The 22847-nt window shown below is 39.4% G+C and overlaps 2 protein-coding genes across 7 annotated transcripts in view; one reads left to right on the top strand and one right to left on the bottom strand.

Moving 5' to 3' along the window:
• LOC119552811 overlaps positions 1 to 22583 on the top strand; it is a 42530-nt gene extending 19947 nt beyond the window's left edge. For all 6 annotated transcript variants that reach the window (XM_037862654.1, XM_037862653.1, XM_037862652.1 and 3 more), the window contains one exon: positions 21741 to 22583. In XM_037862654.1, coding sequence (XP_037718582.1) covers positions 21741 to 22456 — 716 coding nt within the window. In that variant the 3' untranslated portion in view covers positions 22457 to 22583. The remainder of the gene's footprint in view (positions 1 to 21740) is intronic.
• On the bottom strand, positions 8853 to 13640 carry LOC119552810 (zinc finger and BTB domain-containing protein 17). Its single transcript, XM_037862648.1, has 2 exons — positions 11372 to 13640; positions 8853 to 11314 (listed from the first exon to the last, which is right to left on the bottom strand). The coding sequence occupies exons 1-2, from the start codon at positions 13265 to 13267 to the stop codon at positions 9974 to 9976; spliced, it is 3237 nt and encodes a 1078-aa protein (XP_037718576.1). The 5' UTR covers positions 13268 to 13640; the 3' UTR covers positions 8853 to 9973.
• Positions 22584 to 22847: the final 264 nt, after the last annotated feature.

Here is a 22847-nt window from a genome sequence, read left to right as displayed (position 1 = left end):
CAGAATGTTACGTTTACTCCTAAGTAACTTGGTTTATAAAATGGATTTCATATGTTCAATCATTTTTGAAATCCCTTCATTGCCCTTCAATATATTTTTTTATAGGCATTTTTATGTAATTTTAAGTGCTAATATATATTTTTATAGTTACTAACTAGTAGTTACTTACTAGTTTATAGTTACCTATGTTTTTTTTATTAAAGAAGTTATATAAATCTATTTATTATTCCCTTAGCACAAATTATTCCACTTATCTGATGACAAATAGTTTAAAGCCTTTTAGCAAGCCCTTTGAATTTCATCAACTTCAACAGGCCAACTATCATCATAATATTTCACTTTACTCAGTTTACATTTAATCGGTGCCTTCATATTTACATACCTGACAAATCAAACATAAACAATTACTCACATAACACGATTGCGCTATTGAAAATTCAAATTCGCGGTAATCCATAAGTCAAATTGCAGAATCATTGAAGCTGAATTAAACGTCAGTGGAAACCCGTTTAGACTTGGACTTTGGCGCGCAGAGCGGATTGCCAAGCAAATAAAAAACAAAAATAGAAACCGATAAAAGCAAATAAACAAAAGTACCAAAAGCAAAGTCTGCGCCAGCAAAGAACTTTTCCAACACAAATGGAAAAAGCGTAGAACAAAAACAGAAAAATAAAGTCGGGCCCAGCGGAGAATGATTCACCTCCAAAAGGGGAATTGAAATTTCGGCTAGTATTTGCTAAGCACATACCACACAGTCGTATCTTGTGACTCGGAAACAGTGGCTAAGAGCACAAGACATTTCACAGCTTGGCTGGCTAATAAACAATACATGGGTGTATTCTACGAGCTGTCTGTTTGCGCCAACAATTTGCCGAAATAATAATTAGAAGCCGCAGAACAGGAGCTAAGGCACTGAAACAAATTGTTACTAAATTAGTCGGCATGTTAAACTAAAAGTAGTTTATAAAGCAAACTTTTTTAAATATAATCAATATATATTCACTTGGAATACAATGAAATTTGGACTTTAAATGTTTGAAGGTGCAAATTATCGTTGAGTGTGTTACGACTTTTGTCGTAATACGCCTGTTAGCCGGAAATAAGGAATAGCTCTATAGTATATATATAAATACATTGCAATGGATAATACTATTCAAAAAAGTATATAATTTTGATAATTCTTATCCAATTTATTTAAAATGCCTTTTTTCTAATTTCCTTAAATTATACCTTTATAAAGAATGTCTTTATGTCTAAATTTTTTCTAGGCATCTATTAAAAGTTCTATTAAAATTATTTTAGAATATTTTTTTTTAAATAATCTATGAAAATTTATGATGAATTAGGTGCTGTTAAAATCCTTGGTAATGATTTTCTGTCCTTTTTAATTAATTCCAATTTAAACTGATTGAATACACACAGCATCGTCATAGATTAAAACTGATATAACTCAGATTAATTCAATTAAATTAATTAAAAAGTTCACAATTTCCTCCAAAAGAGGGCTTTTTTCTGTGTAAGGGGCGACAACAAACAGAATTGTAATCATATTTTGTCCGGTTTCGACCCTCCTATAAATTATAAAGCAATTATCCCAATAAATACCCAACTACATTGACTAAACAGTGGGAGGAGAAGAGCCCCCAGACAATGCGTTTGGGCTCTTATCTTTCGAGAACCCCTTCTCCGGGCTCCTTGGGCCATTGTCTTTGCCGTTGGCCGCCTTCAAAAACAAACATAACGTTTCCAGTTAATTAAAGTTGCAGTCAAGTGGCCCATTTAGAGTGGGAATCTCGAGCACTTGCTGCTGTTTACATTTGCCAACATCTCGAGCCCCCAATACTTGTGCCTCCAGCGTCTCTATTACACTGCAAATTTGTGTTAATTAATTAAAATTCTCTTGTCCTGCATTTGGCCAACTGACTGGCTGTCAATTGTTTGCTTATGGTCAAAATGACTGCTGGCTAATTTCTTTCCTTCGTTCGCCTTCAATTAAGCCAAGTCGGTTTCCCCGATAAGTGGCAAATGTAAGTCAAGTGCAGGAAGTCAAAGACCCTGAGCATTAATGGGTTCAGGCAAACCTGCGGCCCAAAGAAAATAAATGTGTAAGTGACTTTTTCACTGATAAAGCCTAACGCAATAAAAGTCGGGTTGTTATGGGGATTGATAGTACTCGGCATTTAAAGAGGATTAAAGGAAACAAACAGACTTGCCAAAATTTTAGTTGTTCTGAAATTTGTCTTAAGAGCCATCGATTAGAAATATGTGTAGGTTAATAATAAACAGTATTAAAAGTTTCTATTAAAAACACTGACTCTGAAAAATTCAAAGTTAACATACCTTACCTTAAAAATATTTTTTTTTTCGAGGAATAAAAGTTTTATATTTAGTGTATAAAGTTTCTAATGGGTTTGATTTAAATTGGATTACATTATTTGCAATATCCTTAAATACAAAAATACTAACACAAAATATAAATATATTTTTTTAATTTATCAAAAAATGCAAGCATTAAATAGTCCTTTTTGTATTTCTTCTACGTCTAAGCTTGGTCATTTCTAACACTTTTCTCTTATAAACCGTTCAGGTGTTGTTTATTTCAAAAACAACTCCAATAAAAACCACCAAAAACATTCGACTTGGCAACCGAGCAAAGTCAACAGTCAGATGCTAAATACTTTTGCCCAACCACACCCCTGGTCTGTTGAAGGAAATTTTTTGTTATACTTTGTGGCCATACTTTTTTGTAGCAAGCCAATGCCTAGACACGTTTTAGGGTAATCTGTTTAAACAATATGTATTTTTTTATATTTATAGAACAGAAATAATTTGAAATGTGGTATATCAACAGAGCGACTTAAATGTGAATGCGCTTTTTTTCTTTGGTGGCATTTTTTCTGGAGAAACGGAGAAGTAAGGAGAGTCTTTATCAAACCGCAAAACGTCACTCACGTAGGCCCAGACAACAGTGCGTATGAGTGACGGGTCGTGACATGGCGCTCGTTTCGGTTCACGGCTGTTTAATTTCCTTTTAATGAGTTGTTTATCTTTGTGTTGTTGCCGTTGCTACCGCCGTCATTGTTGCGGGAATCGCATTGTTATTATTTTAACTGATTTGCCTCCCAATTTCGTGCTGTTGGCCTGAACCACTTATTGTTTTAAGCTGACACCCTTGACTGGTTTGCTGGGTTAAAGGCTTTAAATAGTAAATATATGTTTAATATTTGTTTGCGGCCAAAACCTTTGGGCCACAATTTAAATTCTGTTGCCCCGGGAGATTTTTGTTGATGGACAGGTTAATTTATGTTAACATTAATCGGTTTTGGTACACTAATTCCCGAAAAAATAAGGAGTTTATTAAAGAGAATTTATTTTTACCAGAATTATTATTTACTGGTCAATCAAAAGTCTATAAAGATAACACTTTGTAGAACCGCAATTTATAAGCCGAAGCTCCAAATAAAGATAAGGTTTTTGAAGACTATGCGTTAAACCATTAAAATTAAACCACTTTAATCAGGTCATAAAAATGATGTTTAAAATTAGTTATTGGGTGCAAACTTTTCCGATAAGTTTAGGGTCAATATCTTACCAAAACACTTTGCGAACTGTAATGAAAACGCCTGCTACAATTTTAATCAAATTGGCTGTGCGGCAAATAAAACTTAGCGAGTCGGTAATTAAATTAGGCAGTTCCAAATTGATTGAATTGGCAAATGTAATTAACATTCGCCGTGCTTTATCGGGTTTATTAAAGTGCAAATCGCAACGGCAATGGCGATGCATCATCACCATCAGGGCCAATGTCCACGGAGACTTCAAATCGAATCGAATCAAATCCGACTTTCTCCGCCATTCCCCGAAAAACCCGCGATGGATTCGCATTAAGCCGCTTTATATAATGCAGGAGGGCAAAACACTGACGTCAATACAGAATGGTTTTCACGGCAGACAACAAAGCCGTAAGCTGCTTACGGATGTGTATATATGCACGTTTAGGATCAAGACTTTAAACATGTATTCCTCTATATGCAAATGGCATTTGTTGTTTTCGATTTGTGGCTAAAATTGAATCGAGCGCGAAATTCGCATAAATATGCTAACTGAGCGAGCCAAAAATGTTGCGCAAATTAGCAGTAGTAACTAAAATGGTATTTCGCATTTGTATTAGTAATGGACGTAATAAGGCAAATACTAATCAGTTGTTGACACTCTGGAGTAGACTGTGAAATACTGTGGATTAGGTGCAGGAATAGGTGGGTTGTAGGATGTAGTAACCACATAACCTTCTTCAGATATATACAATTATTTTGTATGCTATGAAAAGATGGTAACACTTTAAAAAAACTTTTACAATGCGGGACTAAGCTTTCAAATCATTTTAGTTTTTATTTAAATATATTAAAGCTATAAGAAGATAAATGCTTTAAAAAGAATATACAAGTAGATCCTTGCTGTAAGCACATAGAAATATTTTTATAGAAGAACTTTATAGAATCAGGACTCACACTAATTTGCATTTCCCTCTTCGGAAAACAGATTTCTCCGTCAATCAATCATCCCCCAAATAAACACGCATACCCCAATTACCCTTTAATTGCCTTAAATGAATGGCCGCAGAAAACAAAATCCCCGATCCGATGGCCTATTCCCGGTTCCATTCGCTCGACCGCAGGGTTCGAACCAATCGACATGATGCTTCAGTTTATAAGCCACAAAACGTGTTGGATTTGTTTCAATGGCGCTAATTGCTTAATTGAAACTGTTTTTGCATTGGCAAGCAGCAATAGTGGGCTAACTGTAAAGCTATATACATGTGTTTCGGCCCCATTATGCCACCACCCCCCCTTTTCTCTCTCTGTAGGCGGCATAGCGAAATGTCAATTAGTGTTTGGTTGCTAAAAGCCAAAAAGGCAGCGGCAGCAGTAACACCAATACCGAATCCAATAACAACAAATACCCACTAGCAGAATTAGCTTGAACCCTCTCACATGTCAAGCTGTCGTATACGTAATATACACTTTGATTAGCGTTACGTATACGCCGCGATGAGCATTCGATTCTGCATTATTCGGCTAGGGAATCAGATGTATGTATGTGCAATATTTTAATTGCAAATTTCCTCCGACTGCTTCATAATTGGGCAGCATATTTCAATAATTGAAGCGCGCTATATTTTTAATTAGTTAAATGCGCGTTTAATTAGCTTTATAAATTATGCACATTCAGCGGTTAGTTGCAGTCGCTGACCCTCTCGCTCCCTCAATTTGGGCCCATCTTCCTCGCACTCCATTGAAGACCTGCGGGAGCTGACTTTGAGCTTTTTTACATTTATGAATATTTGTTTGTTCGACAGAGCGACAGGCCGCATTGTTGTTTCCCCGCTGCTCTGATTTATTTATGCATTTGGCTATATTTTTTTCGCCTTTATTTCCATTTTTAACGCTTTCGACTTTGTTTGTTTGTTTATGTGCCATTTCACTGTCGACGGGAAATGAACTCGAATGCATTTTTTATTTATTAACGATTGCATGATTTATGGATAAATAATTTTTAATGCATTTCATGTGGATGAGGCTTGTCAGCAGGACTTATGAATAAAAATGGTCGCTAGCGCCGGCAATATCGCGTGGTAAATGTGCAAATCAATTGAGCCAATCGAAGAAAGTCGCATTCCTGGTGTCGTAAAATATTTATCCAGTCAATTATATGGCGCATAGAACATATAATTTACAGTTAATTTGATTTTGCGGTTCTCTGCGCTTTAATCACATTAATTCAGTTCTATTGATAAAAACGGCATTAATTCATTCGGATATTAATGCAGGAATCTAAATTATAAAATCCTTTATCAATTGCATTTCCGATTAAATTGAATAAAAACAAATTTAAAGCACTTAGAAATTTCAAATTAATCTGGTACCCTTTCATTTATTTCGATGACTATATTCCCGATTCAAATTGTTTGTAAATCTACTGCTTTAATTCTCAATAACCATTAAGTACTTGTTCAACATGCTATGATAAAAAAATTGATTTACAAAAATCCTAAGCTATGAATTATTTACAAACTTTCCTTACAGTTAACAATATGAATATAACGAAAAGTTATTAGTTGCGCCTTACTTTATACGACTGTGGCCATTTATCATGCATACGCACCGTTGGCAATTTAAAATCTTCAAATGCCGCGCGTTCACTTGAGTGTTGGTAAACTTGTCAATTCTCTCCCATTTGCCGTACGCACACAAGCGCAGGATGCGATGGCGAAGCGGCTCACACACAAAGCAATGAGAGCTGCGCAAACAAATCAACAAAGCCGAACAACAACACAAACACAGCCGCATTTCGAGAGCGCAGAACTTAGAACATCGAGCGGAAACAAACAAAAGAAACGAGAGAGCGGAGCGGCTAATATCAACAACAATAAAAACACGTTCAGTTGCAAGTTAACGACCGCAAAAAGAATGCAGAAGAGCAGAAGAAACGCAGCGACAGCAGAGAGACTTAACAAACAAAACACAAACGGGGGGAGAGAGAGTGAAATGAAAGAGAGTCCACACACAGAAAAAAATTCACTTAGTGTTAAAGATCATTTTAAAAAAAGCATGTTAAAGTATAATGGGGCTTAAATTGTTACCGAAAAGATATGCTCAACATTTACGTAATTTTAAAGCATTAGGTTAATTGAGATGTTCCTATACATTTTTTTTAAGTTGGGGTATAAATTGTTTTTTATTGTTTTTTAACTATACCTAAATTTAAATACAAATTTTAGTCTTTATCCTGTCTTACAAGTCTAAACACTTATATTTATTACAAAAAAACATTTAAGTAAAATACGATGATAGTCAAAGCTTATTTTGATTAAAATAGCAATTTCCATGTTATTATTTTTTGTAATAATTGCAGATTTGTACAGTGATGCAGTGGCTAGTATTTTAGTAAAAAACACTTTTCACAGTACTCACATTAATTTTTTAGCAGTGCACATCCAGAATAAATTCGATGGCAGGACGTAATTGTGTTAGTGGCAAAAGCCGCTGTCGCTGTCGCTGCCTCCGCCGACGTCGCCGTCGGCGCAGCGTGTGGCTTTTATGGGTAGTTTTAAAATTAACCACACCATAGCCAAAGAAACAGCAGAAACAACAGAAGTCAAAGTCTGAGACTGGAGCGAAATTCAATTAAAAGCCAGCAACATAAAAGTGTAAAAATGCTGACGAGTCGGGTCAGAAACAAAACAAAACAAAAGAGAGGGTGGTGGGGGGGGCTGGAGAGCTGGCTTGATCGGCGCACAAGCACAAGCACACACGCACAACACACCGACTGACTGACTGTACAACGGGGCGTATACTCGTTTTTTTCGGCGCTTTACTTTCCACAATCGCCAGCCAAAATAATGTGTATACGTACAGTTTTCGCTCGCTTTTTACGCTTTCTACGCCAAAAAACGGCGAGAACAAAAGTCGCCACACTTAATTTGCATATTTTCTCACACACCAACATGCACAACTTCCGTGCACAAGTGTGTGCGCCGTGTCACGTTGACTATCTGCTTGTTTCCCATTTTTTTTTTGTATTTTGGCACAATCTCACAAACAAAGCACGCGGTACCACGCTTCGTATGCGTAATATTGCATTGCAGGCGAGCATGCAGCGAGCTAAATTCTTTTTCCCCTCATATTTGGCCTCTGTTGTTCGCTGATTTTAGCATTTTTCTTTGGCTTCGCTTTTGTTTGAAAGCCAGAACTAAATAAATTGTCATTGCTGCGACCAGATGATAAGCATATGGCCGAAACATGCGAAAAGAAATTGGTTTTTGTTTAGACATGAATGCCGGGCGGAATGAAAATGTCACTCACAAAGGGAGCACAAAAACGTATCAGTTTCGTACTTTTATGTTGATTATTCTCCTTTTTCTGCAGCTCTATTGTATTTATTTAGTCAAAAATCCTTTAGTGAATGTGGGCACTAGCAGTTTTGGTTAGAAAATTTTAAAAGTTTAAATGTAGTGGGTATAAACGGAAAATTATCTACACCCAACAACAAATTTAGGCTAGTTAAGTGGTCCCAAGCCGACGAACTGCCAATTCGACCAACAAAATAGTTACTTTCCCAACGACGAAACACACACAACTTACCATTTATGGTAGTTTTACTATTAAATATATATAAATTCTATTTTTAATAGTTGTTTATCCGTATTGGTAAATTTTCCCCTAAATTAAATTGCTTGTATCTTTTGAAAATATTATGCTTATGCCTGAAAGCTTAAAAATATCACATCAAAATTTAACAATAATATTTGCCGAACTAAAAAATATAATTATTATTAAATACCAAAATTTGGTATGTGGTAATACATTTCATGACAAATAAGGACATGGAAAATGAAATATTATTGATCCCTAGAGTTCAACGATCTCTTTTCCACCTGGATCGAGGCATAAATCACTCCCGCCGGCTCTCTTGCAGCCCCATTTGTCCCGCTTTATTTATCTCTCTCACACATCAACCCCTTGGCACTCCGAAATGAACCGTGTGCAACCCCATTACAAATGACAAACTGCCGCTCGACATTTACTCTCCGGTCGCTCGGACTCTCCGTGGTCCTTGGTCCACCCCAATCCCAATCCCAAACCCAAAACCAATCCTCTCAAGTAATAGTTAGTGCTGAAAAATTGACAAAGGCTGCAGCAGCAGCAGCAGCTGCTTCTAGTTGTCCTATGCCATAAACATAAAGCATAAAACTCGCACACCCCCATTTCGAATAATTGCAATTTCGGGGGTTGAAGTACCGCCCCGGGCGCAACAATTTGCAAGTGCCATCAAATTAACAACGACAAATGTGAAATTATAAAGTAACGTATATTCATTGGACTCTCTTAGATGCTACAGAATGAGAGAAGCTGCCACAAATTCAATTTACAAGAAATGCGTTCAGTGTATGCAGGAAAAAAACGTTGCTGACTTTTTGCAGTGTCTTTTCACTACGCTTACGATTCGAATAATTAAGTAAATATGTTAAAGTAAATGCGTAAAGTACATAAAATAAATATAGTAAGCAGTGTGCTGAGATAGTGCATAATGCATTCCAAGGGAAAATATAAAACTTTTCCCGAGAGCAATTCGAATGCTTGTACATTATAAAGTTAAATCGTATTCATTAAATTATATTTGTTTTGGAATTTGGAGTATATGTTGGAGATTTCGTATAAATTGCATACTAAATGACTTGCAATTGATTTCATGTGTGCTGTGAAATTAAATGAAATTGTGAAATATTCTTCAGTTTGTTCGGTTTATAAATGCTGGGAATGGAGAGGAAATGTTTGCAAATCAAATTCGAATCGTTGTGCGCATTTGTTTATAAATATCAAATTTTGCTGATACTGAAGCTCGATAAAATTGAATTGGCCGAGCGTTTGTTTACAAATTATTCATAAAAAACGTTGATTTGGACTTCAATTCGGTTTAAAAGAAATTCGAGATGCAGCATTTAAATTTCAAGATATTTCAGTGGCTTAAAGGTTGCAAACATTTCCCTTACTAACTTACTCACTAGTTTATTGGTATTTTTTACATAGTTTAACTTATTTTGTTCACAAAAGTTGCTCTGTCTATAGAAAAATATATATATTTATGGTATTAAACTCTTTGCAGTCTCTTGCTTGATTTTTTTCACATCAAATATCAATATTTCTTTTAAAAAGTAGTCTTTTCTTGTTCTTGTTGGTTATATGTCCTTCACAACATTAAATATGTCTCCGTATAACCTCAAAATTGATTCGTAAATATATAAATAGAATATATAGAAAATACTTGATCCCTGCTGCAAGATTGCATTTTAAATCCAAAAGTGTAAAATTGCGAGGTGTACGCTACGCTAGGGAAATGTCTCCGTCATTTCCAAGTACGAGTGGCATCTTAAAAGTAATGAGTAAGAAGTGTTGCTGACCCTGAACTTAAGTCTTTAGATTTCCGCCTGCTGACCCACCACAGTGAAGTAGCTGGTGATCTTGCGGTTTGCCTTTGCCTTGCCATCGGCAGTCGTCGAGCTGGACAAGGCATTCTCCTTCTCCGGCGTGGTCTCCTCATCGTCGTCGGGATTGCGTGCCGGTTCCATTTGCATGGACACTGTGACTTGCACTTGGGCACGCCCTGCTCCCGCATCCGCTGGTAGTTCCTGGCCAGCTACATCGAGTTTGGCTTGTGATGACTCCTCTGGAATTTCTGGCAGAGAACTCAAGCTGCGTTTCAGGTCGTGCAGAAGTTTCTCCTGGGCTGCAATCTTCTGTTGCAACTTCTCGCGTCGCGGACGTCGTGGTGCTGCTTTGGCTTTGGGTTCTTTTTCTTGCTGCTTTGTCGGCTCCGGGCTCTTTTTGCCCGCCTTTGCAGCTCCAGAGGCCTTCTCCTCTTTGCCATGCTCACGCTCCTGGTGCCGCAACAGATTCACTCGGGAGGAGTATCCGCGCTGACAGGCATCGCAGTTGTACGGCTTTTCACCTGTGTGCCTGCGCATGTGCACCCGCATGTCGATCTTGCGGGCGAAGCGCTTGTCGCACAACTCACACTGAATGGGTTTATCGCCGAGATGAGTGCGTCGATGGACCACGAGATTTTGACGAGCACGGAACGCCTTGCCGCAAAGATCACAGCTGTAGGGCTTTTCGCCGGTGTGAATCCGCACGTGGATGGACAAATCTGAGCTGCGTACGAATCCCTTGTTGCACTTGTCACACTTGTAGCGGCGATCGTTCTTGTGGTGACGCATGTGCAGCGATAAATCCTGCTTGGTGGCCAGTGGCATTGAACAGATCTCGCATTTGTAAGCCTTCTCGGCGCGATGACGCAGTTGGTGCTCGACCATACGCATCTTCAAGCGGAAAGCCCTGCCACACTGTCCACATACGTATGGTTTTTCTCCGGTATGCAAACGCAGGTGGTCTTGCATTCTCGAGAAACGCTTGAAGGTTTTGCCACAGAAATTACAGGTGTGTATTGCACCGCTTCCATTGCGCTGCGACTCCTCGGATGACTCACGTTTGATTGAAGTGAAGCTCTCGTCCGTTGAGCTGTTGTGGGGCGAAATTGTGGCCGAGGAGTCATCGTCCACCTCCTCCTCGTCGTTCTCCTCTTCCTCTTCATCCTTGACTTCCACCACATAGTCCACTTGGTGGCGGCTCTTACGCATGCGTCGCTCGGGGGGCTCTGGCTCCTCCTTTATTTCTTTTTCTTCTAGCGGAATGGGTACGGGAGTGGGGGACTTGCGCTCTTTGCGGCCGCGCTTGCGCTTTGTGGGGATGACAGGTTCCTGTAATAAAAGAGTGTTAATTGGGAGTTCGTTAGGTCAATTTGAGTTAAATCTTACTTCAGCTTGATGCTGCTTATCCTTCTCCGATTTGTCAGACTTTTGCTGTTGCTCTTTCTCTGCCTTTTTCGATTTGGTGGCTTCCACCGGTTGGGACTGACCTTGTACTGGAGTTTTCAACTGCTGCTGATGCTCTTTGTCATCTTTTTGAAGTTTACTTTCATCCGTAGCCCGTTGAATATCTTCATTAGGAATGACAAGCTTGTGTGTCTCCGTGTCATCTTTTTCTTCCCGCTCGGGCTCTTGTGAGTCTTTCTGCAGCGGCTGATTCTCCTTGACAGCTTCATCCACCAATTGCTTTTCCTTGCCAAACTTCTCCAGTGACTGCTGCTCCTTCAAAACTTTCTCAAGCGATTGCTGATCCGTTCGAGACCTCTCTAGTGACTTATCATTTTCTTTTGTCACCGACTGCTGCTCCATTGAATCTTTCTCCGGCGACTGCCCTTCGCTAACAGGCTTCTCGAGGGCCTGCTCCTCAGGTTTCTCTGGGAACTGTGTATCTGCTACAGCTTCTTTAGGCAACTGATGACTTTCTTTCTCTGATTCCTCCGGTTTCGGTTGGTCATTTTCAACTTTATCCGGCTGTGACTGCTCAATACCAATCGTCACCGGCTGCTGCAACCCGTTTTCAGTTTTTTCCTTCTGCTGTTTCGCCTCATCATTCGGTTTGCTCGGCTCCGAATCCAACAGCTTTTCCTCCTTTTTGTCCAATTTTTTCTTCTTCTCCGGCTTCTCCTGCTTCCTCTCCCTGCTCTTCTCCGACTTGACCTTTCCGTCCCTGATTTTCTCTGGCTTGGTTCGCTTTCTGCCCCTTTTGTTGGTCGTGGGCAGCTTGATGATCATCTTGCTGACCTTGGGACTGCTGGTTTTCTTCACCCGCTCAGCGGCAATTTCCGCCACCATGGCGTTGATCATCTCCAGATCCTCCTTGTCGTTGGACACGGTACTTGGTGGGGTTTCCTTGGCATCCTGCTCGGGTGGGGGAGTTTCCGGTGCTGGAATGGGCAGCTGGAGCTGGGAATTGCCTTTGACCAGAGCCCCCGGAATGGTGACCATGGCCTGCGGGGGGAGATCGCTGGGTTCCTCCTTGGGCACCAGCAGCTTGAAGTAACCATGCTGCTGGCTGAGATGCTCCTGAAAGCGTACTTCGTCCACAAACTGCGAGTTGCAGGCGAGGCACAGCTGCAGCAGGGACTCCCCCTGGACGAGCAACTGGGCACAGGGCTTGAGGTGGCCTATTTCCAGCAGGTCAAGGTTCAGGGAAGGAGTAACCAGTGTTTCTTCAAGGGAAGCCTTGGCCTTACCGCGCTTCCTCTTCGGCTTCTCGGCATGCTGCTGCTGGAAGTGTCTGGAGAGGATCAGGCTGTCGGCGTAGTGGTGAGTGCAGCTCGAACAGCTGTAGATGAAGCGGCGTGACTTTTCATCCGCCAGAACTTCGGCGGCCACCAGGGATCCGCTGGAAACCAGGGAAGCGATGGACGCACTGGAAGCCTGCGAACTAGTGGAAGCCCTGCGCTTGGGCCTTCCACGTTTGTTTTTGTTTTTGGATTTTCCAGTTTCCCCCAGCTGCTCTGCTTTACCGTTACTGACCTGCGCTTGCTGTGGTTCTTGTTGTTGCTGCTCCTGCTCTTTCTCTGCCTTTTTTGTTGTCTTTGCTGCTTCCTCTTCCACTAGGCGGATGCGCTGCGCTTCCAGCTCCGCCTCGTCCTCGCTGTCGATTTGGAGCACCACATCGTCCGGCAGATCGTCCTCGTCCTCCTCCTCCTCCTCGTCTTCCTCTCCCTCCTCCTCTTCCATTTCAGACTCATCGGACTCGCCGTCGTCGCCGTTTGTTTTCTTCATTGTTTGCAGCGGATTGGGATTTGCAACATTTGCCATTTTCAGCATGTCTGACATGGAACGCTTGCTTTTCTTTTAACAAATCGGAGTGGAATAAAACAGGCAAAAACTCAAAACTGCGGCGCAGCGTTGAGAACACAACCAAATCCACCGACGCCGCTGGAAATTTTTATTTTTCTGCCTCTCTTTTGCTCTCCGCGCTCTCTTTCGCGTTCTTACCCTTGTCTGTGCTTGTGTGCGATGCGAGCGTGCAAAAACCGACTGTCGTTGTATGTGTGCGAGCGTGATCGTTTGCAACACTGTTTGAGCGGGACAGTGCTGGAAAGCGTCTCTCGTAGGGGTAGTGCTGCAGGTCGAGGGTGCCGCTGGGCGCTAAAATTCAAATAAAAATGGTCGTTAAATGTGAAATGTTCGAAAAAGCGCAGCTGTTGCCACTAATGCCGTTTTGATAGATATTTGACTTTTGGCGCAGAAGCCGCCAACTACTACTTATTTGTGTATTCCGTTCACGCGCTCAATTGGCACGTTTTGCCTTGGCACTCGTTTTTTGTACTTTTCGCCCTCTTTTTTCACTATTTTGCGGCTGACATAACAGCCAAAGTTCATGGGAGAGCAGACAATTTAGAGTTTTTAAATGTTTTCGATTTTAATTATAATTTATAACAATATTATAATAATAATTTTTAATAAAACATTGCATACAAGTCTATAAAAACAAATAATTATTAAAAGATTAGTTAAGTCCAATTATTCTATATACTTCATGTCAAAATAATTTTATTATATTTTATTCAAAATCAATTGAAGTGGGGGTTTGATTGGGAACAAAAAATGTAATTAATTATTTCAGTGCACTTACGCTTAATACTGTTGGAAGAGATTTCTCTGCTCTAATCCTTTTAAAAAAATAAACATTGTAAAAATGCACTTCATAAAATGATGTGCAAAGTCTTAAAGGAGAAACTTTCTTGATTTTAAGCTCCTCTTAAGCTCTTACCATAATCCCCTTTGAAGAATCTTCGGCTTTTCTTTTAGAATCTTGGCAGCACTGATTCGCACAGACCCAGACAGTTGAAGCCTATTGTGGCATGCTTTTTTCTGTTGTTAGTGGAGCATACTTTGGCTACATTGTTTGCCCGCATTTTCGCTACGGCGGCAACATGTGCAAAAGTCAATTTGAAAATTGCCGCAACTGCCGCACAACCGCCCAATAGGCAGGAAAAGTGGTACTTTGTGGTTTAAGGCTTGTTTTCCATGGCCCCTCACACTGGTGTCCATAAACAACCGACCCAGAACAACCCACCGGGAAGTTGTTTATATTGTTTTTAATAACATTCAGCTCTTCGCACAGGCAGAGGCCAAAGGCACCATGTGTGGCTTGCATTTTATAAATTACACTAACTTTTTTCCCTCTGCCTACGCACGCCGTTTGCATTTTATGTATTAGTTGAACTTTCAGCAAGTTCAATGTGCATAAATCAAATGGTTGAGCAGCAGTTACTCAAATTAAATAAAAGAACTCACATTTTTCGCTGAAATGTTCAGTATTAAATTTCAAACTACCCAAAAGCAGATGAAATTTAATGTATCAAGCAAAAAAGGAAACCACAGATGAGTATAGATGGAAAACAAATTTAATTAATAGAAAATTATCATATTTATTTTTTGTTGAATTTTCTCATTCGTTTTTAAAACACTTTTTCATATAACAAGATACAAATGTATTTAAAAATGTCCTATTTTTATACCCTTGCAGAGGGTATATTGATTTCAGTCAGAAGTTTGCAACGCAGTGAAGGAGACGTTTCCGACCCCATAAAGTATATATATTCTTGATCAGCATGACTAGACGAGTCGATCTAGCCATGTCCGTCTGTACGTCTGTCCGTCCGTTTCTACGCAAACTAGTCTCTCAGTTTTAAAGCTATCGGACTGAAACTTTCCCAAAAGTCTTATCTGTTGCAGGTAGTATATAAGTCGGAACCAGCCGGATCGGACAACTATATCTTATAGCTCCCATAGGAATAATCGGACAAAAAAATGAAAAAAAATTATATCTTTGGTATTTTTTAGCATATAAACTCCTAAGCTTGGAAATAACAATTTTTAAATAATTTTGAATTTTTAATTAAATTTTATCGAAATCGGACGACTATATCATATAGCTGCCGTAGGAACGATCGGAAAATTTGTGGAAAAATAATATGAAAAAAATTATAGCTTCGGTGTTTTTCAACATATAACCTCCAACGCTTGGAAATAACATTTTTTAATTAGTTCTGAATTTCGAATTTAATTTTATCAAAATCGGACGACTATGTCATATAGCTGCCATAGGAACGATCGGAAAATTGGTAGGAAAATAATATGAAACAAATTATAGCTTCGGTGTTTTTTAACATATAACCTCCTTCGGTGTTTTTTGACATATTATCTTATACTATTGGGAATATCATTTTTTGTGTTTTTAAATTTAATAATTATAGCTGCAAGGGTATATAAGCTTCGGCTTGTTGAAGCTAACTTCCTTTCTTGTTTAATCTGGAGATTTTTGACCTTTTTGAAAAACAAAACATTAAAATAAAATTTTTTTTTTTTTCTATTGACAAATTTACGATTACAATATTTGGCAGCGTTTTTCTAAAAACAACCACTTTTAGATATGAAAACTATTAGCATAGATACATTTCGCAAGGTTTTATCGCTAAACCCGGTCTTAAGTAATGTTTTGCCAGTTCAAATTGAATTTGTTGGCCAAAACATAAACAGGGGCTAAATTTGATATACGGTTATATAATTTAGTTTTGGGAAATGCGACTTTCGTGACAGTACCCCGGCTTTTCCCTTTTTCCAACCGAGGCTGCTGTGGGCGGACGCAAAGAGATAGGAAGTAAACGGTACGGGAAATGAAATATTCGCAAACAAATAGACACACTTATTACTTTTTCGTCCTGGATGCGGGATGTTGGATGTTGGATGCTCCTGGCGCGTGTTTCGTTTACTCCGCCGGAAGATGCTGAAGACGTCTTCATGTTGTCGGTTTTGTCCTTTTTATTGTTGTTCTGCCTTCCACTGACAAGCCGCAATTTTTCTTCATTTCTGTTTTCGTGTGCAAGGACCCTCCGAGGACCTTCCCCGAGATGGATGGGTTGTCTTGCTAATAATTTAGCAGTTAGTTTTAATGCGCTACAGTTCCTGACGATGGGACATTTGTCCCGGAAACGCACAAGACGCACGAACATAAAGCGACAAATTTACCGTCGAGCCTATCTGATCCCAACAAATACAACGATGGGTCGGCAAAATGTGGGAAATTGGAGAAAACCTGCTTTGTAATTTTAGGATAGTTAACTTCCAGAATATAACAACGTTTAGTATATAAAAATCTTATTAGAAATTACCTATTTTGGTAAAACAATGTAGTTTAGAACATATAAAATTTGTTTAAAAAACTTGTCATAATTAAATTTAAAAGCTTCGAATTTTAATAAATTTAGAAGTCTTCTTATAAAACTTAAACCTAATATGACTTTTTTTAAATTATTGATATGAAACTTAATTAAATTTTGTGGCTTGAAAGTTTTTATTTTGGATAAAAAATAGGTTAATATATTAAAAATAAAAATCATGGAAATACGATACTAAAACATAAGTTTTCAAAAGTTATTTCCAAATGGTAGGCCATTCGAAAGCCTTTGAGCTCGAACTAATGCCATCTTGTCCAGATCCTGGCCCTGGGCAACATCATTTTTCTTGTCTCCGGCTCAAAGAAAACAATGCAATTCTGACATGCGTTTAGTTTAGGGCCTAAAACATTATTTTCCATTGTTTTCCTTCTTTTACATGCCAGGCCGACACGTGTTTTTGCGATGAAGGCCAAAGGTATTTGCATGCTCGCTGCTACAAGAGTTTAATTAGTTTAACAAAGAACAGAGGCTGCAGCAGACGGGGCCATAAGTTAGCCGAGTAACCCCTGGCAGACCCAGACCCTGACCCTTGACATGGATCAGACGCCCAGGATCCACGAGTCCTGTGGGAGGCATAGGTAGCGTTTAACGCCTGTCTCAACGGTTCCCCGGGATCTTTGTCTGTTTTTTGCCAGCAGCCACAACTTCAAATATAAAGTTGGTGGGGGCTTGGAGCCCCCGAGGCATGGAACTTGGGGTCTCTGGATCTTGGGGCAGGCCTAACAGGTGGGGAAAACGGGGCGTCACAGTCATAATAATGTTTCAAGGCCGCTTTGGCCCCAGGCGTAGACATTGGGGAGAAATTTAAACGGCAATTTGGTGCCGTGTTTACCAACCCCAAGGACATGGAGAGCCAGGACGAGGAAGGACGGCGAAGGCAGCCTCCAAAAATGTGGGCTGAACTTTTATTTTTGGCTCTCTTTGGTGGGGGGCATAAACTGCTTACGTGCCTGGCAAGCCTTCGAGCTGGCTCCTGTCTGCCAGCCGTCCTGCACTGCCAAAAAATCCTTACGTATCACTTTTAAAACTAAGTTACTTTCTCAAAAAATGTATTTTTGATATGGTTCTTTAAATAATACCAAATACTTATGTATTAATAAATAAATAAATAAATAATATTTATATTTTATTTTAACTTAACACTAGGAAACTAAAGCCAAAAGAGTTTCAAAGTAATTTTTAAAAACTTGTAATATTTTCACTGTATAAAATGTTTATTTTATATAACAACTGGTATGGCTTTCATATAATACATTTCAATGAACTAATCATAAGGTCATTCTTGAAAATTGCTTTTATAATTTCATTGTAAATTTTTTAGGATTTCAAATTTTTTTAAAAGAACCTTACATGATATACAACTTTCCTGAACTTTTTAAGAAATTTCGTTTTTTTATTGTTTTAAGCTGAGGTAAATGTCTATCTTGATGTATTTTATATAAATCTTAAGAGTACCTTATTATAAAAGCACATTAGATAATTAAGAGAATGGTGCTTTTTTAAAAAATAAAAGTATTCTTCTTATTCCCAAAAATCTGTTTAATATTTGTGTGTTTTCGGTAAGCTTTTCTGCCAGTGCTTGACACCCAAGAAGAGCATTTCCCCTTCCCATTCCTCCCATTTTTTCGGTCTGCTGGCAGGCATGTCGCCATCGCCACCGCCATCGCCATAGCCACTTCCATCGTCCTCTTCCTGGGCACGTCACTTTTGGTTGCTTGAGCTGTGTGTCGTTTGTTTTCTTTTTCTGCTTTGGTGGTTTGGCGCACAAATCCACAAAACGCACAGCGCCCACTCACCCACATCCGCATCCCAGTCCCATCCGCCTCCATTGGAGACCCCAAAACTCGAACACGAAGCCCCAACATAAAGTGTGTTTAACTTTTTTTGCCATTGTGAGAACGCCCAAATATCTCTGCCTTGCCTTAGGTAAAGATGCTCTGTACTTACACAAAGAAAAATGGAATATAGGGGAATATAAACTTTATATTATGAAGAAAATGTTTTTGAAAAATATAGTAAAATTTTGATCTCTTCTTTCGGATCTAAACAAAAAACTATATATAAATATTAAACATGTACATTAAGGCGGTCCACTTTTGTAAAAAATTTTTAAGGTCCTATTCTGATCCGCCTATAAGGTGCGCATTGAGGAATTTAAGGTATACCGAACGAAATTTTAAAAAACGCCTTACAGGGCCTGCGAATTGTTTCAAAGTTTATAACTTAGAGCTTATAAGTTATTAGTATTAGTTGAGGTTGATCAAAAATATTATTTTCATATAGGTCGTCCTGGCTTTTTCTGAACACTATTTTTGCACACTTTAACCAACCATGTTAAGGGGTGAGAACAAGATTTCATTTTTTGGACCGCCCCATCGATCCTATTTCAGAACCTTTTGAATCTTTGTAAAAATGTTGTTAATATCCAATTGATTTAGTGAGTGGCCTACTTTATTTCCAGTGTAGTGGTAGTTCCACTCCCCATGCCAAACAAGTTTTTGTTGTGGACGCTTTGGAGCTTTCACGACCTTTGGCATATTGACTAGTTGGAAATTTCGGCCTCCATTTTGCTGCTGGCTTATAACTTGTGGCGAATATTTTATGCACAACGCACTTACACTTTGGGCTTTGTTTATTTTCGTTTCATCTGGCGAGCGGCTTTCGTTTTTTTATGCGCTGCACTTCATTTTATTGTCGTGCTAAGCTGCGTTTGGGGAATTGAATGCGTATGTCCCGGGGCTCAGGATTATGGGCCCAGACCCAGACAGTTCATCAAGCCGAGTAGTTGTTGGCATGCCCAAAAATGGTCCTTTTCGGTTGGGGATGACCAGTTTACGAGGGAGTGTGGGCTGGCCACTCGAACTGGAGGAGGTTCTTCTTAAGGCAAAAGTAAAAGTCACTTGTTATAAAGTTTGCTTTCCAAATGGCTGACACTTAATTTTCACTTAAAACAAAGTTAATAACCTAAACAAAATGTATAACTTATGAAACGTATTAAAAACAGGCATTTCTTGGTGTCGTAAGGGCCACTTATTTGTACTGATCATAGTGCATCAACCTCAAAAAAAGTTATTTATAAATTTTTACTTGAATTAATTTTTTTTTGGAAATTTTGTATGTGTTTTGATTTATTTTGACATCCTTTTACAATATTTATTTGCATCAATAATTGTTCTTATAACAACAACTAATAATCTTACATATAAATATAGTTAACATAAATATTATGGAATAAACATTTAAAAGGTCTTAAGCTCTAGATTATTAATGCAAAATGTTTAACTTTTCGAATAGGAATAAATAAATTCTAAGAAAATATTTACTAATATTTTAAGAAGGCTAAAATAATGGTGTTTTAAAGTAAATTCCCAAAATATATTTTACTTTTAGTATACCAATTTTTTTTAGTATTCGTTTTCCCTTTAGTGTTGATATTTAAATGAGTTCAAAATAATCCCCCTGAGTAGTATTAACCGCAACTTAAATAATGATTTTACAAGTGCTGTCGACCTGTCGCAAAATCAAAAGTGTATCCAGACGACTAAAAACAAGCGTCACGCCCTTGGAGCCATACGTTAAGCTCGTTGTAAGCCGGCCCATAATTAACTAAAGTCAATTGAAAATTACAAAAAGGCTTAGGCACGTTGAGCTGTTGTGGGAGGAATGGAGCCAAGGGGCTGACAGCTCCCCGGGGTGGTCCATATGGCCGGAAAACCCCACCCCAAAGTGAGTTTTCACTTTCTTCTATCGGGCATCATCAATTTAATTTCGTAAGCTCACAAAGCGTTGCATATAAAATGAACGTCCCTTCATGTGGGTGTGAAATGTCGGAAAATGTCGACCCGCAGGCTTTAAATCCCGGGAAGGTATCCAAAAAAGGGTGTGAACCGAAGCGTGTGCCATTTTCAATATTTGCCAGAGCCACCCAGCATGCGGCTAATCTTGAAAATCTTGTACCACGTCACGGGGAAAACGCTTGCCGCCTCAACAGTTCCATGTACTCCATCACGGAGCTGCTGACTCACCTTTTCTGGGGGAAGATCCGAGGTCGTGGTCCCATCCCGGGAGCCACATTTATTTGCACCCTTCTGCCGGACAATTGCAATAAATGTTTCTGTTGCCTGCTTTTGAGGGTGGGAGTTGGTAGCAGCCTGCAGTTGGTAGCCCTCAGGGCTTTTTACTAGCTTTTAAACGAACAAGCAATCGGTATAAAAATTTCATTTAGATCCGCAGCAGCATCCCCAAAAACTAAAGGTAGCTTTTTCGGGGGTTGGGAGCTGTTTAAGTGCCACTGCTGCCGCTGAAAGTCCCAAAGGGCAGCAAAGGGGAATTGATTTGATAATTCTGATTGTTCTTTTTCCTCCGCTCGAGTGCCGGAAGTAGCGAGCAGGAACCTTGGGAAATAAAACAAAGGAATGAGTCCGAATAAAACACATAAAAAATGCATTATACATTATTAAGCTAAGGATTCCTATAGAAATAACTATCGGTCGAACAGTATTTGATGTGATATTCTATTGTAAACTATGTATTTTACTTTAAAATATGTTATATTATTAAGGAAGAATTGGTTTGTCATTTTAATATTATTTATTTAAGTGAACAACAGTAAGGGCGGGTTAAATATCATTATTCACTTTAGAATTAATTGATATACAAATTTTTTTTTTTGGGAAATATAAATATTTTTTTTTAAAAGGAAAGCGATTTGTTGGAATTTTAAAATGATTTATTAATTTTTATACAGTTCGTTTAAATAAAATTGTAAACAACGAGTTGATAAAACATAGAACTAAAATAAAAATAATCTGAAAACCGAAAAAATATATAAATATATTTTCAACAAAATAGTTTAAGAAAATGCATATTATTATCCAGTTGATAAAAAATACACTTATTAAAGGAAGGAACTATTTTACAATTATTTCTTAAGCACCCAAATAATATATTTCGACTAAAATAGATGGAACCCTCTTAAATACTACATCTTATACACCTGCAGACTGAACTTTTTCGCCCTTTACTAATCGGATTATCTGGTTTTCCCTTACTTTTCTTTGCAGACCGTGCCAATCACAGTGATCCGACGATTGAGATCTGTCGTCGCTGCCCGCCGGACTACGAGGCGGAGTCGCTGCCCTCCTACACGATTGTGTCCGGACTGCCCACCTACGACGATGCCCTGGAGGAGTTCCGCAAGGCGGGCATCATCCTGACCCCCGCCGTGGTGCCCATCATCAAGATATTCGAGTGCAACGAGACTGGCAAGGAGCAGGCCGTGGGCTACAGCCTGGTGGAGACGAACGCACCGGGTGGGGGCGATGGTGGGGCGGACAACGTGTCGATAGCCTCCACCACCTGCAACTGCGGCAACTCCTCGCCCACCTCGTCGCTGCCCAGCTACAGTGCCGCCACGGCGGCTGCCATGGCAGTGGCGGCAGCTGCTCCTCCCCAGGTGATCGAACTGTCGCCGGAACACCTGGCCTCCCTGTCCCAGAAGCGACTCTCCCTGCAGATCTCATTCAACAACTCGGTGCGCCGGCAGTCGCCGCTCAGGAACCATCTACTCAGATCCCGGGCGGTGGGAAATTCCGCCGGAATCGTGCCATCGGAGGGGCAGACTGCCGTTCACGGGTCAGGAGGTCACGGCGGCCATTGCGGAGGCGTCACCTTCCTGCCCGCCCTGCATCGATCCACTTCCACCATTTCTCTGTCCAACGAACGCCAGTTGCTGGATCAACGTCTCAGGCATTTGCATCATCGCGGTTCCCTCTACTGAGAACCGCATCGAGCATCCCAACTGCCTGACTATTCCTTCCTAAAGGGTATTCCCTACGTTATTCATATCCCAAGAGTTGTTAGTTTTAAGACAAAGACACAATAAAAACACGCTATTTTATGATGGACTTTGTTTCTTACTTGAATTAAAATTGAGTTTTAACAGTATTGGGGGTTAGTTGAACATTGCCTGGAGAATGTTAGGACATTAGATGACCAAATATTTCAACATAGAAACTTTAAGGAATGGCAACATTACAGAATAAAACAGTTACCCAATCCTGAAGCACCAGTTTACAGAACGTACCATCTTGGTAGACGAATGCTTTTCTCAAAAATGGATAGGATTCGGCCAATTTAATCTTGGGCGACGGAAAAAATTTCGTAAATAT

The sequence above is a fragment of the Drosophila subpulchrella genome, chromosome 3L (assembly GCF_014743375.2).
Source record: "Drosophila subpulchrella strain 33 F10 #4 breed RU33 chromosome 3L, RU_Dsub_v1.1 Primary Assembly, whole genome shotgun sequence".
Classification (NCBI taxonomy): Eukaryota; Metazoa; Arthropoda; class Insecta; order Diptera; family Drosophilidae; genus Drosophila; species Drosophila subpulchrella.
The sequence above is the reverse complement of the archived record's forward strand: the minus strand, read 5'-3'. Positions and strand labels throughout refer to the sequence as shown.

Excerpts from the sequence above, each read along its gene's own strand:
- LOC119552810 (XM_037862648.1), bottom strand. The coding sequence starts at position 13,267 with ATGTCAGACATGCTGAAAATGGCAAATGTTGCAAATCCCAATCCGCTG. Across the intron at positions 11,315-11,371 it reads ATAAGCAGCATCAAGCTGAA|GAACCTGTCATCCCCACAAA; the intron begins GTAAGATTTAAC and ends CTTTTATTACAG.